Source organism: Anomaloglossus baeobatrachus, chromosome 10 (genome assembly GCF_048569485.1).
Source record: "Anomaloglossus baeobatrachus isolate aAnoBae1 chromosome 10, aAnoBae1.hap1, whole genome shotgun sequence".
Classification (NCBI taxonomy): Eukaryota; Metazoa; Chordata; class Amphibia; order Anura; family Aromobatidae; genus Anomaloglossus; species Anomaloglossus baeobatrachus.
The window spans coordinates 167598834-167613497 of NC_134362.1; the positions used below are offsets into that span (position 1 = coordinate 167598834).

The 14664-nt window shown below is 46.1% G+C and overlaps 1 protein-coding gene across 1 annotated transcript in view; it reads right to left on the bottom strand.

Annotated features, from left to right (window-relative positions):
* Positions 1-10846: 10846 nt before the first annotated feature.
* The window catches only part of GNAO1 (G protein subunit alpha o1), a 141015-nt gene continuing 137197 nt past the window's right edge, over positions 10847-14664 (bottom strand). Inside the window, exon 7 of the mRNA XM_075325429.1 lies at positions 10847-13192. Within this exon, the coding sequence (XP_075181544.1) occupies positions 13005-13192 (188 nt within the window). The 3' untranslated portion in view covers positions 10847-13004. The remainder of the gene's footprint in view (positions 13193-14664) is intronic.

Sequence of the window (14664 nt, forward strand, 5' to 3'; positions counted from 1 at the left end):
GCCGAAGCTTCAGGGTGTTGGGGGTTATAAAGTGGTGAAGGAGGGGGCGCGTTTTATACTTTATTTCAAATAAAGGATTTTTCTCTGTGTCTGTTTATTTACATTCACTTACAGGTTTGTGATGCAGGTATCTGATAGATGCCTGTGCCATCATAAACTTAGGGTTTAGTAGCAGCTGTGTGCCGCTATTAACCCCTACTATTACCCCAATTGGCACCGCATCAGGCCACCAGGAAGAGCCGGGCGGCTGCGGGCTGAGAATATACCAGCCCCCAGTCGGCGTTATCATGGCTGTGGATGAATATTGGGGGGGGACCACACGTCGTTTTTTTTTTAATTATTTAACAAAAGAAAAGCCACATGGGCTGGGGCACAAAAACAGCGTCTAAACTTTTTTTTGTCTCTTTTTAATTTTTGGACCAAGGGATATAAATTTGGTGATTATTACATTTTTATACCATATTCTAGCACCCAATCTACATGTACCTCCTAGTAAAAAAAAAAACCCTGCAATTTTGGTGCTGAAGTCTGGTGCAGACTATTTCAGCACCAAATGTGCACCTCTTGGCAAAAAAAAATCGCGGCAAAAAACGCAGGGTTTTTTTGCCAGGAGGTGTAGATTGGATGCAGGAATATGGTGTAAAAATTTCAGCACAAAATCTGAATCTCTTGGCCAAAAAAAACAGCGATTTTTCTGCTAGGAGATGCAGGTCTGTGAACTGAGTGACCTCCACCTGAGGTCAGGTTACCTGCGATCAGGTGGAGGACCATGGGAACCTCCATCTGTGACCAAAAATGACCTGAGTGATGTCACTGCTCCATTACGCAGCTCATTCATTCTCTGGAGCTCAGAGAGCGGTCGTGCTCTATGGCCTCTCTCTGTGATATTCAGATGTAGCAGAGCTGAAGCGGCGTGGGACCTCCTGTGAATTACGTCGGACCTGGGGGGCTGTGTTAGCGGTTAATAATGTGGTGAAGGAAGGGGTGTTTGTATTTTATTCCAAGTAAAGGATTTTTCTCTGTGTCTTGTTTATTTACAGGCTTGTGTGATGCAGGTATCTGATAGACGCCTGTGCCATCACAACCTAGGGTTTAGTAGCAGCTGTGCGCTGCTATTAACCTCTCATTATCCCGATTGGCACCGCATCACGCCTGCGGGAAGAGTCGGTATCACACCGGGATTGTCACATCTAATAGATGCGGCAATACCGGGTGGCTGCGGGCTGAGGATATACCAGCCCCCAGTCGGTGTTACCATGGCTGGTGATGATAATTAGGGGGAACCGCATGTCGTTTTTTTTTTTTTAATTATTTATTTAAATAAAAAAAAAAGCCGCATGTGGTTTCTCTTAGACTGGAATCACACATGCGAAGGACTCGCACGAGTCTGCCATGGCATCACCCGGCAAAGCCTCGCACGTGTGACTGGATACACAGCACAGATACAGCACAGATACAGCCCGACAGCTGGGGCTGCAGCCGCGAGCTATACCTGTGCTGCCGAGTGTTTATTTTTTACCACGATACTGACCCGCATACACTTGCACTGCTTTCCCCGCCCACCGGCCATCCTGGTGCCTGTGATTGGTTGCAGTCAGCTGACACTCAGGGTGGGGGCGCATCTAGCTGCAACCAATTACACGCGCCGGTGAGCGGGCAAAACAATGAATATTGAATTGTCGGCTCCGGAAGGTAAAAGCGTGACCCGGAAGGAGTGTGCCGCCATGATAGTGCTTTGTGAGTACACTGTGCTCGCTCCTACCCCCCTACCTCTCCACAAACGTTTTTAATCTCCAGATTCCGGTCCCCATTGGCTTATATGGACACCAGATTCTGGAGCGGATCGGACTCTTTTTAAAATCTAGCAGTGATCCTCCGGTCCTGGATTTTTGGGCGTTGGATCAGGTCTAGTCAGGAGGTCTTTGCTAGTGGTTACAACGTCTTGAAGAGCCAGGCCTTGTTCGTTTGCTTCCAGGGTCCTAGGAAGGGTTGTTGAGCTTCTAAGGCGGGGTTCCCCAAACCCAGTCCTCGAGGGCCGCCAACAGTGCATGTTTTCAGGATTTCCTTAGCATTGCATGGGTGTTGGAATCATCACCTGTGCAGGTGATTAAATTATCACCTGTGCAATACTAAGGAAATCCTGAAAACCTCCACTGTTGGCGGCCCTTGAGGACTGGAATTGGGGACCCATGTTCTAAGGGATCGATAGCTAGGTGGGTCAAAGAGGCAATTAAAGCAGCTTATTTAGCCCAGAACAGGCCAGTTTCGCAGGATATTACTGCTCATTCTACCAGATCGGTGGCAACCTCCTGGGCCGAGAGGGCAGATGTGCCCTTGGAATAAATCTGAAAGGCAGCAACCTGGTCCTCTCTTTAGACCTTTTTTAATCACTATCGATTAGACTTGTCTGCCACTGTGGATTTAACTTTCGGTAGAAGGGTTCAACAGGCTGTGGTCCCTCCCTAATGTTGTTTGTCTTCAGAAGCTTTCTGGTGGAGTTGTGGTGAAGGAAAAAAATCCTAATTACTTACCGGTAATGTTTTTTTTTCCCAGAACCCACAACAGCCCACCGCTTCCCACCACTTTCATATTGCACCTTTCGGGGGGGGGGAGGTTTATATCCACAGTCTTACAGGTGTATTTTTTCTATGGTGCAGGTGTTAATATTGCTAATCTTGTTTCCATTATTATGATTTCTGGTGTTCCTCTCTGTGCTCTGTAACCAAACTGGTGCAGAAGGGAGGAGCCGCCCTTTTATTTTAGTGGGGTTCCTGTCCTAAGATGCGCGGCCTTCTCTCCCTGGTGGCGTTTTTGTGATTTCTGGAAAAAACAATTACCGGTAAGTAATTAAGATATTTTTTACTATGGGCAGAATTGTGACAGCCGGAGGCCTTTTGTTTCCAGTTAGCAGAGAGAGTAATTGATAGAAATACCTTATTTTTTCTATTGACCCAGGTTCATATTTTTCAGGAATGCCTAGTGCCACTTCTCTTGCCTTATCTACAGTGATTCTGGATTCTCTTTAATGCTAGGATTGTAGAGCAGCCGGCGCTTTTCATCGTCATCATGACTGTCACTGTCAAACTGTGCTGCACTCGTCCGTACAGAGATACTAGAAATTGGGAGTATTGGGTCACACTTCGTGATGAGCAAACCGGGACTGGAAAAGTCCAGGACCACACAGGTTCAAAAGTACACGAGTGCCGAGCCCGGAGTTTTGTGGATACCGATCTAGGTCCGGCAACTAGGGTAATGGGAAAAAAAATAAAAATAAAACCAGCTCGCTATACTTGCCTAGGCTCCGACATGGCTGTAACTTCTTCTGTGGCTGCTCATTATGCTTCAGGTCTATGCACTGCGCTCCCTGCCCACTGGCAGTCCACGCGTCTGTGATTAGTTTCAGTCAGGCCCCCAAGCCTGTGTGACGGCATGTCTGACTGCAACTAATCACAGACCCTGTCTGCATGTCACTGTAGATTCCCCCCATATTATGATGCCCACCACACACAAAGCAAAAGGCTACAGGCTGCAGCCCCCAGCTGTGCGCTTATCTTGGCTGTGTATCAAAATAAGAGGAACCGCATGTGGCTTTTTTTTTTAAAAAATAAATAACCAAAACTGCATGCAGTCCTCCCCCAATTTTGATACCCAGCCAGAATAAGGCCGGCAACTGGGGGCTAGTATTCTCAGGCTGAGGACACCCATGCTTATTGGGCCCCCCCGCCTAAAAATAGCAGCCCGCAGCCACCAAGGATTGTCACAATCCATTAGATGTGCCAATTCCAGAAGTTTACCTGGCTCTTCCTGATTTGCGCTGGTGCAGTGGGAATCGGGGTAATAAGGAGTTAATAACAGCCCACTGACTCCCTATTGCTAATCTATAAGTGAAAAGATATAAAGACAAACACTGAAAAAATCCTTTATTTAAAATAAAATATTAAACCCCCAAGACACCCAGGTCCGACGTAATCCACAAGGTGCCACGACGATTCCAGCTCTGATATTTTTGAAGTGACAGCGCGTGGGCATAGAATATGACCGACCATTGTGAGCTTCAGGCATTGACTGAGCTGCGTGATGAGCAGTGACATCACACAGGTTATTTGTGGTGACAGCTGGAGGTTCCCATGGTCTTACACCAGTGACTTCAGGTAACCTAACCTCAGGTGACCTTATTGAACTGAGATTACAGACCTGCATCTCGAGGCAGAAAACAGTGGGTATTTTTTGCCAATAGATGCAGATTTGGTGCTGATATTTCTACAACATATTCCTGCACCCAGTCTACACTTCCTGGCAAAAAAAAAACCCAAAACATCAAAACACCAATGCGGTTTTGATGCAATAGTGATGTCATTTTTTTTTGCCAGGAGGTTTAGATTTGGTGCAGGAATATGGTGTACAAATTTCAGCAACAAATCTACATCTCTTGGCAAAAAAAATGCACAAAAACCTTTGATGCCATTTCAGTGCAGTTTTCTGCCAGGAGGTGCAATTTTGGTGCCGAAATATCTGCACCACATTTAAGCATCAAATTTGCACCTCCTGGCAGAAAACCATACCCAAGGTTAGTGAGTTTAATGAAGTCAGGTTACCTGTGGTCACAGGTAGAGGACCGTGGGAACCTCCAACTGTGATTGCAAATAACCTGAGTGACGTGACCGCTAATCGCGCAGCTCAGTCTCTGCCTGAAGCCCACAGCGGGCGATCATGTATTATGCTTGTGCGCTGTCAATTCAGATGTAGCAGTGCCTGAATAATGGTGAGACCTCGTGTGGATTACGTCAGACCTGGGTGTTTTGGGGGTTAATAGAGGGGTGAAAGAGGGTGTTTTTATGTGTTTTATTTCAAATGAAGGATTTTTTTCAGCATTTCTGTTTCTTTTTACTTACAGATTAGTAAGGGCTTGGTGGCAGCTATGAGCTGTCATTAATTCCTTATTATACTGATTGCCACCGCACCAGGGCAACCGTGATGAGCTGGGTAAAGTTCCAGGATTGTCGCATCCATTAGTGTGACAATCCTGAGAGGCTGCAGGCTGCTATTTTTAGGCTGGGGGTGCTCTATAAGCATGGGTCTCCCCAGCCTGAGAATACCAGCTCCCAGCTGTTTGCTTCATGATGGCTGGGTATCAAATTTGGAGGACCGCACACCACCTTTTTTAATTATTTATTTCTATAATTTATGAAAAAAAAAAGCTGCATGTGGTTCCTCTTATTTTGATACTCAGCCAAGATAAGCGCAGGGCTGGGGGCTGTATCCGTATGCTTTATCTTTGCTAGGTATAATAATATGGGGGGACCCTACGCCAATTTTTTTTTATTTATTTATTTTTGCACCAATCTAGAGCCACAGACAGGTTCTGTGATTGAAAGCAGGCAGGCAAGCTTTCACACAGGCTGGGGGCGCTGTCTGACTGCAACCAATCACAGACGCCATGACTGCCAGTGGGTGGGGGAAGCAATGAATATGTATGGGTGATAATGAGCAGCCCCAGAAGTAGCGTTACAACCTTGCAGAAGATTCGGTAAGTATAACGCGCCTGCTCCAATCCCCCTATCCCTTCTACCACAATTTTAAGCGCTGGTGTTTGGTCCCCATGAACTTATATCTGCGAGTCTACCCATCATTAGTCACACTTAATGATGAGCGAGTACTACCATGCTCTGTACCCGTAATGCTCACGTTGCCCATTGACTTACCTGGTACATGAGTCGTGCCCATCTGAGCATCCACCTTCTGGTTACAAGTACCGAGCACCTGATCATGGTAGCGCTCATCCTTGCTAAAAAAAACAGTTGTGCCATCATGCACATAATCTCCAGATTTGGGTGCTACATCCACAATTCATATATTTAGAGATGAATGATGCCTAAGGCCAGCTAAATTGTATGCGAAAACAGCTGAAAGGGAACCTGTCGCATGGGAAGATGCTATTAACCTGCAGGTATGAGATTAATGCGCAAGTTAATAGCATTCTCAACCTGCCAGTGCCTGCACATTACACCAGGCTGCCGGGAGGAAAGGAACTTTAATCTTCCCAGCAGCATCTGGGTTTCAGTCATCGTTCCTGTGTATGTAGAGCGGCGGATGTAACCACGACCCTCGCACTGACTGACCGCTTCCTTTATAGCAGAGCAGCTGTCAGTCAGTGCTGCGGGCGTGGTAGCATGAACAGTGACTGAACCCACACCAGTGATGCCTTGATGGCTAAAGCCGAAACGCCACCAGCAAAATATTTTTTTTTCCTTACAGATTTGTAACTAGCAGTGTATTTTTGTTAGGGTTTTTATTCACAATCTGCAGTTTATCAAATTTTTCAGCTATTTTTTGCATTTGTCACCCATTTGAATGGGAAAAATGAACATGAAACAATCGAGTCAGCCAATCGCTTCTCTATAACAGCTGCTGGTAAGTTCTTGGGGCCGCGACTCATCTCAACGGAAGGAAATTGAACAGGCTTTTCTTCAGCGTCATCTGGTGGAATATTTGGGCCACCCCATGAACCAGTAGCTGATTGACCAGTTCTTAATTTGTCTGATTTGGACGACTTATCTAATTGTGTATTGGGGCTTTTTGCTAAGAAAAATGGACCTTGTGATTATTCTTGGTTATTTGGGTGCCCAGATAGGTACCACTGTCAGGTCAGACGTATGTTCACACAAGTTTTGCCTTTTTTTTTTTTTTCTTTTTTCAAATACTGTTATTATCAGAAAACCATAAAGTGTTGTTTACAAAGGCACAGCGCCCCCTCTGTACAGGCAATCGGACCAAAGTTCCTTCATTTTACAGACATAGACTCATATCAGACTTAACTCTAGCATACCCCATCAGTAATCCCTTCACCATAACTTTATATCAGGGGTCCCCAACTTGTAGCTCGCGAGCCACATGTAGGTCAGATAGTGGAGTCAGGGGCGGAACAATCAATGACGCAGGCTCATTGTCCGCACCCAAGCAAGGGCTGGGGCCCACTTGCCAATGTCTGCGAACTATTCTGCGGCCCCTGGATCAATTGCCGGGGACTGTAGTGCTCGGGCATCAGCTGTACTTTCCTGGCTGCTGGTCCAATAAACCAGCCGAGCACACAGTGTTCACTGCTAGACGCTGCACGCACGAGCATTGAGGTTCCGTGGGCAGAGCTAGCGAACAATGCGCTCCCGTCCCACAGATGAAAAGGAGCCGCAGTGCTGTCAGGGTCCCACAGTGGTGTCAGCCCCCAAAGCCCCTGGGCCGTATGGGCCCCCTGCTGCACTTTGTGCCTCTCCCCCCGAGCTCTATGGGCCCCACTGAACTGTATGTGACCCCCCAGCTGCAATGGCCCCCACGAGCTATCTGTACCCCCTACCCAGCTGTATGTGCCTCCCTTCCTCAGATGCATGGGCCCCACTGTGCTGTATGTGCCCCCCCTTCCCCCAAGTTGTATGTGCCCCCAGCTAAGTTGTATGTGTGCCCCCAGCTAAGTTGTATGTGCGCCCCCCCCCAGCTGCATGGGCCCCACTGTGCTGTATGTACCCCCTTCTTCATACACCGAAACTTTCTATTACCTTAAAAACCATAATTTTTATTTGACATATATGCCACAAACAGAGTACATACGTACATAGAATATAAAAAATTATTAAATTATTGTGAGGAGGAAAGGTGGGAAAATTGTAATATCCTTCTCTCACCCTTCCTCACATACGGAGGTCGGCGTCCTAATAGATCATGACGCCTCCGTTTCTCGTCGACTGACGTCCTAAAATGACCCTTCACTTGCTCTCAAGTAAATCCCGTGTATCTATATATCAGTGGGTAAGGTGCAACACCAAAGATAAAGCCCACAAAAGTTGTATGTACATATAGGATATGCAGAGAAAAGGGGGAGCTATGTCCGTCACTAAACATCCGTCAAAAAACTATCAGGGATGGGTCAGACTAAGTCCTTAAGTCGACATTCAATAGAATTTTAATATTGACTTAAGCTGTATTTTTTGTCCGGGATTCACCCTACGCGTTTCGCCCCTTAGTTAGCAAAAGGGGGCTCATCAGGGGTATATCAGCATGGATCCTTGAAACTCACAGCTTCAAACCATTTCCATAAAATAGCACCGGAACCAATGGAAAATCTGGTACGTCCCCAGAATCAATATAACACCACTTGATGCACCTGATAAATTGCTGCTAAACATAGAATCTGAGATTAAATCGGGTTCAGGCTAGCTTGCCGTAACAAATAAACTCCGTGCCTCCAGCACTTACTTATGCGGAGTGTGCAACCCAAGAATTCAGATCCTCAACAGAGTCCTTAGATAAATTTTAGATCCTCTGAATCACATCAAGAGGGTATTCCCCAGGTAGCGATATGTACTCCATCCGGGCGTTCGTTCGAGAGTGGAGTCAGGGGCGGAACAATCAATGACGCAGGCTCATTGTCCGCACCCAAGCAAGGGCTGGGGCCCACTTGCCAATGTCTGCAAACTATTCTGCGGCCCCTGGATCAATAGCCGGGGACTGTAGTGCTCGGGCATCAGCTGTACTTTCCTGGCTGCTGGTCCAATAAACCAGCCAAGCACACAGTGTTCACTGGAAGACGCTGCATGCACGAGCATTGAGGTTCCGTGGGCAGAGCTAGCGAACAATGCGCTCCCGTCCCACAGATGAAAAGGAGCCGCAGTGCTGTCAGGGTCCCACAGTGGTGTCAGCCCCCAAAGCCCCTGGCCTGTATGGGCCCCCTGCTGCACTTTGTGCCTCTCCCCCCGAGCTCTATGGGCCCCACTGAACTGTATGTGACCCCCCCAGCTGCAATGGCCCCCACGAGCTATCTGTACCCCCTACCCAGCTGTATGTGTCTCCCTTCCTCAGATGCATGGGCCCCACTGTGCTGTATGTGCCCCCCCCTTCCCCCAAGTTGTATGTGCCCCCAGCTAAGTTGTATGTGTGCCCCCAGCTAAGTTGTATGTGCGCCCCCCCCCAGCTGCATGGGCCCCACTGTGCTGTATGTACCCCCTTCTCCCAAGTTGTGTGTGCCCCCAGCTGAGCTGTATGTACACCCCCCAACAACTGCATAGGCCGCTTTCAAGCAGTATGTGCTCCACCAAGCTGTATGTACCCTCCAACGAGCCGTATGTGCCCCCCAGTGTTGTATGCCCCCAGCCTCCCGTGATGTATATACAGCCGTCTCAGTGTACGCGGCCATCTCTGTTAGTGACGGCCATCACACAGTGCCCTGCAGAAAAACATGCCTGGGAGGTGTGGACTGGACTCGAGTGGGGGAGGTGAGGGAGGCTGTTGCCAGCCTCACCATATTGAAAATATCTCTGTGTCTGTGTGTGCATGTATAATGTGTATCTATGTGTGTCAGTGTATATGATTGTGTATAGATTTACGTCTCTTTTAAATGTATTTTTGTGAATTTATCTTCAAATAAGTAAATGTATGTATGCCTCTGTGTACATATCTGTGTATGTGCGTGTCTGTGTGTGCATATGGCCCACTCAGATTCTTTCCCTTGGAACTCACAAAAACCTGGAGCCGGCTCTGAATCAGCCCACTAGAGCCTGCTTCAGCTGGATGTGTGTCCAAGGGCCCACATACAGCTGAAATACACTGTGGTACAGAGACCTATCGGGTCCCTCCCCTGCAATACAAGCTGCCAGCCGAACAGTGGCCAGCAGCTTACAATGGCATCCCTGTGACTGAGGGCGACGCATAAGTGACATCATGTGTCGCTATAGCACGGACGATGGTGTTAGCTGCTGGCCACTGTGTTCTGGCTACAGAGGAGGATGGAGACATACAGCATGATGGGGACATATATACCAGGAAGGGGCCATGATGGGGCCATATATACCAGAATGGGGCCATATATACCACAATGGGGCCACGATAGGGCCATATATACCAGAATGGGGCCATATATACCGGAATGGGGCTATGATGGGGCCATATATACCGGAATAGGGACATACATACCGGAATGGGGCTATGATGGGGACATATGTACCATGATGGGGCCATGATGAGGACATATGCACCAGGATGGACAATGATGTAGACCTATTTACCAGGAAGGGGCCCTGGTGGGGGACATTAGTACAAGATGGGAGTTATACATTTGACCAACATGCGGTACGTTGCAGCAACGTGTATGCACAACAGTAACGTTCTATATGTTAATTTCCAGTTGTTTCCTGTTTTCTACTGGTAAATTGGCTTTGATTACAGTTTCATCTCTACAACGTGGCTCTCTATCACTTTTCAAAGCAGAATGTGGCTCCCAAGGTAAGAAAGGTCGGGGACCCCTGCTTTATATGGTGAGATCCCCTGTATAACATGTCTATGTCCAAGACAGCAGTTGTCCTTAATCTGGAGGACCCTCCACTAGAGTTGAGCGGATCGGCTATAATCCGGGTCCGACGGATCCGGATCGGGGGGAGAGCGAGAAAGAGAAAGAAAGAGAGAGAGAAAGAGAGAGAGAAAAAGAGAGGAGAGAGAGAGAGAACAAAAAAACCCCAAAAAACACACGGATCTGGATCGTGCACCCCGGATCCCGGTCGGACTCGGATCGGAACCTCGAACCGTGCGGATCCGGATTTTTCAGATCCGGGTCCGCTCAACACTACCCTCCACCCATCCCCAGTTACAATAACAGCTGTCCGGAGAACATAAGTTTGCATGGAGAGATTGCTCCATTACATCGATGGTCGGAGACAGAAGATTCACCGATACATGTGCAGTCTGAACGAGGCCATACCAGCGTGTAAGATCTGCCAGCCGTGGACCAGTATCGTACATACCGGGCATATTCGCGTGATTCCAAGAATGGCGCAGGTCAGTAAAAGAGCAGAATTGTGGAGACAGATCTGTACAGACAAACATTCTCTTTATTTAGCTACATACGAGTTTCCATTAGTTAACGAGAGTGGCTGGCAGCACCAAACTGAGCGCTCGTCAATACAAAGAACACACTCCAGCTTCATTTCTCGCTCATTTATTGAATCATTTAAAGTTTGTTTTTTTTGTTGTTTTTTTTTATCATTGTTTTTTTTTTCTTTTAACATTTGTGACCGCTCTTCTTCAGTTTGCAAGTGAAATGGTGAAGAAGTCTGACTTCTAATCAATCAAAGTAGAAATGACAAAAGGTTTGGTCATGAAAACTGTGGATTTAATGTAAACACTACATTCGATTAATTTTTTTTTGTGGTTTTTTTGATTGTTTTTTTTCCACTTTTTTTTTCCATTTTTTTTTTCCGCAGCACAAACATCCCACATGAGAGGAAAAAACACCATTCACTAAAAAGGGGAGGAAGAGGGGGGCGAGGAAAGATAATAAGGGGAAGGAGCGAGAGAAGCAGCACTAAGCATTCACTTGGGAACATAAAAGGAGACTGAAAAGTAAAGAAGCCTATTAGTTATACATGGAATTCAGAGCAAAAATCCCGATTTTTCGGCAGCTGGAGGTTTAGTGAGAGCTGTGCTTTTTCTATACAAACCCAGAGAGTTCATGGTACACAGTCCAGAGCAAGGAAACTTTCACAGACGTCAAATCTGTACATTTCTATTACCCCGGAAAGTTCTTCATATTTCGGGTATATATATATAATTTTTTATTTATTTTATTTTTTTTTCTACATAGGGCTTCAAAGTCCTGAAATTAACCCAATTCACCTAAAATAACATGGATGACCCCATTCGTTACTGGAGGTTGGTCGGACCTCCGCAGCAGTGAAGAGGTCATAGACTTAAAAAGATGCCTCTTTACAGTTGGTGCAAGAATACCCGCCCCCCAAAAAAAGATCAATAAGATAAGGGAGGTGTCCTTAAGCTACAAGCACGTGGGGAAAATAAAAAAGAACAGTTTAGATTCTTCTAAATGTACAGACTTAGCTAAACCAGATTTACAGCATCCTATGCAGCCACTAATTCAGTGAGAACATTACACATCAACTTTAAGGAAGGCTGTGTTTTCTTTTTTGTTTGTTTTTTTTATTATTTTTTCTTTTTTTGTTTTTTTTTTATATAATTTTATTTTTTACAAAGGCCAAAGGTCATGCTACCAGCAGAACGTCAATTTTGAGGGTCCGTAGAGCAGTGCGGAGAAAGGAGGGGGACATTAAGGGGGGGGGACTATGGTCCCCTCTTGAAAATTGCAGACTTATTCCCCCCCCCTACTCCGCAGTTTGGGTTGGCACTGAAACCTTTTCAAGACAAATAAGGGGCCCGCTTGCTTTGCTTTGTACAGACTAGAGGGGGCGATCCCTGATCCCTCACAGACCCTCATACAGTTACAGCACCCACACAAAAAAAAAAAGAAAAGAAAAAGCTGAGCGCACTGTCCTGCAAGTGTCACAAACACTTCTACCTGGTTTGGAAAATCTTGATTTTTTTTTTTTATATTTTTTTTGTATTTTTTTTTTGTATTTTTTGTTATCCAAGAGCTGAACAGAAAGGATACAGTGATATTTTAATTAATTAATTAATGGAGGTGCGGAGTGTGACCGTACAGAAATGCACAAATCCTTCAAAAAAGGATGAAAATGGATGAACTTCCCTTTATCAATGATCTCCTTCAAATCTCTGCTGTTCTGGAGAGAGGTTGAAATTGCAAGTCAGACTCTCCCGGAAATTGCAACTTCGACTCTCCCAGAAATTGCAACTTCGACTCTCCCAGAAATTGCAACTTCGACTCTCCCAGAAATTGCAACTTCGACTCTCCCAGAAATTGCATCTCAGACTCTCCCAAAACTAAAGGGTTTTTATTAATAATTATTATTATTATTTTTTTTTTAAGTGGGCCCTGAAGAGTCTTACAAATTAAAGACTCCTATTATTTTAGGGGGTCGGGGTTTGCAAAGCTGTCGGGAGATCCGTTCTGTTGACAGCTCTTTGAGACAAACTAAAAAGATTGGTTGTATATATATATTTATATATATATATATATTTGTCATGTTTCCTTCTCGGTTAACCAACTTGCATTTATTTTTCGTTTCACCAGCAGATAATTTTGCTTTACAGAGGAATCAGTACAAGCCGCAGCCTCGGAGGTTGTTGGCAATGATGATATCGGTGACGGCGTCGAATACCACCTGGATGTTATTCGTATCTGTGGCGCAGGTCATGTGGCAGTAGATCTCCTTGTTGGGTGAACGGTTCTTGCTCTCAAATTGTGCTTGGATATAAGCAGCTGCATCGTCGTATGTGTTGGGACCTGAACCGTAGAGAAAAGAGGAAAGAATCATAAATTGGAATTATATTGAATATTAAGATACCAAAGTATCTGTGTTATCTCTTGAATTACAAAACAACGGTAACGGGCATTCATAGTCTAGTTCTATAGGATACAGGTGGCTTTATAGTCCTATAAGTAAAATTAGATACCTTTGTCTACCTGCAGCTGCCACTAGGGTGAGCTTACTGTATAAAGGAAGCCATCCCTGCTGCAGGCTGCCACTGGAGGGAGCTTACTGTATACAGGAAGCCATCACTGCTGCAGGCTGTCACTAGAGGGATCTACCGTATGCAGGAAACAATCCCTGCTGCAGGCTGCCACTAGGGGGAGCCTACCATATACAAGAAGCCATCCCTGCTGCAGGCGGACACTAGGGGGAGCTCACCGTATACAGGAAGCCATCCCTGGTGCAGGCAGACTGGCGGATCCTATTCAGCCCGATACGGACAGGGTGAGGTGCTGAGGTCCATTCTGCATTGACAGGAGGACCATCCGACTACCATTTACAGTTCTTTGAGGGATCTTTGAGGGATCTTTTGGCAGGACACTGAAAACTTAAAGGTGACCTGGATTATGTGCATTGTCATGAGATGGTAACATCCCCTGATGAACCCCGAACAAAGTGGGGGAAACGCGTCGGGAATCTTCTGTGAGGTTGTTCTCCAGCAAGATAAGTTTACCCTACTGGGGTTTAATTCTTACAGGTCCACTTTAATGCAGTTGGTCATCTGCACTGGGTAACGGATTTTTGACAGCTACCTGTGTACTCCCTCTCACCCATTAGAGTGCATCTGAGGGGAGCATTTTTTACAACTACTCTGTATGGGGATTTCCCCTATGACCAACTAATATATTTAATACTAATCAGCATATTGACTATGCACCTAGTGTGATTGAATAATCCTGACTTCAGCACTAACCACACTTTCTGGGCTTTAGGTCAATTATTGACACACAGGCAGTTCTAGGGCCTACTAGGGATAGCCGACGAGGCGCGGGGGCGCCCGAAACATTATGGTGTTCACCTCCGCTGCCAGGAAGGTGAAGGACTAGGGATCTATGACCAGGCCATTATTTAACATCTTTGTTGATATTACGATTTCTATCAAAAAGAACCTCACTGGGCTATCCTTAATCTCCCTAGTCTGATATCCCCTTAGAGCATATCTAGCTCTGCACGACTGGATGTGTGTTCACTGACCGATATAGCTACATACAATGAGATATAGCTTGAACTTATAATTTTAATGTTTATAAATAAAAATTGTTTTTAGAGTAATCAGTTTTCGGTCTATTGCCACTAGAGGGAGCTTACCGTATACAGGAAGCCATCCCTGCTGCAGGCTGTCACTAGGGGGAGATTACCGTATACAGGAAGCCATCCCTGCTGCAGGCTGTCACTAGGGGGAGCTTACCGTATACAGGAAGCCATCCCTGCTGCAGGTAGTCAC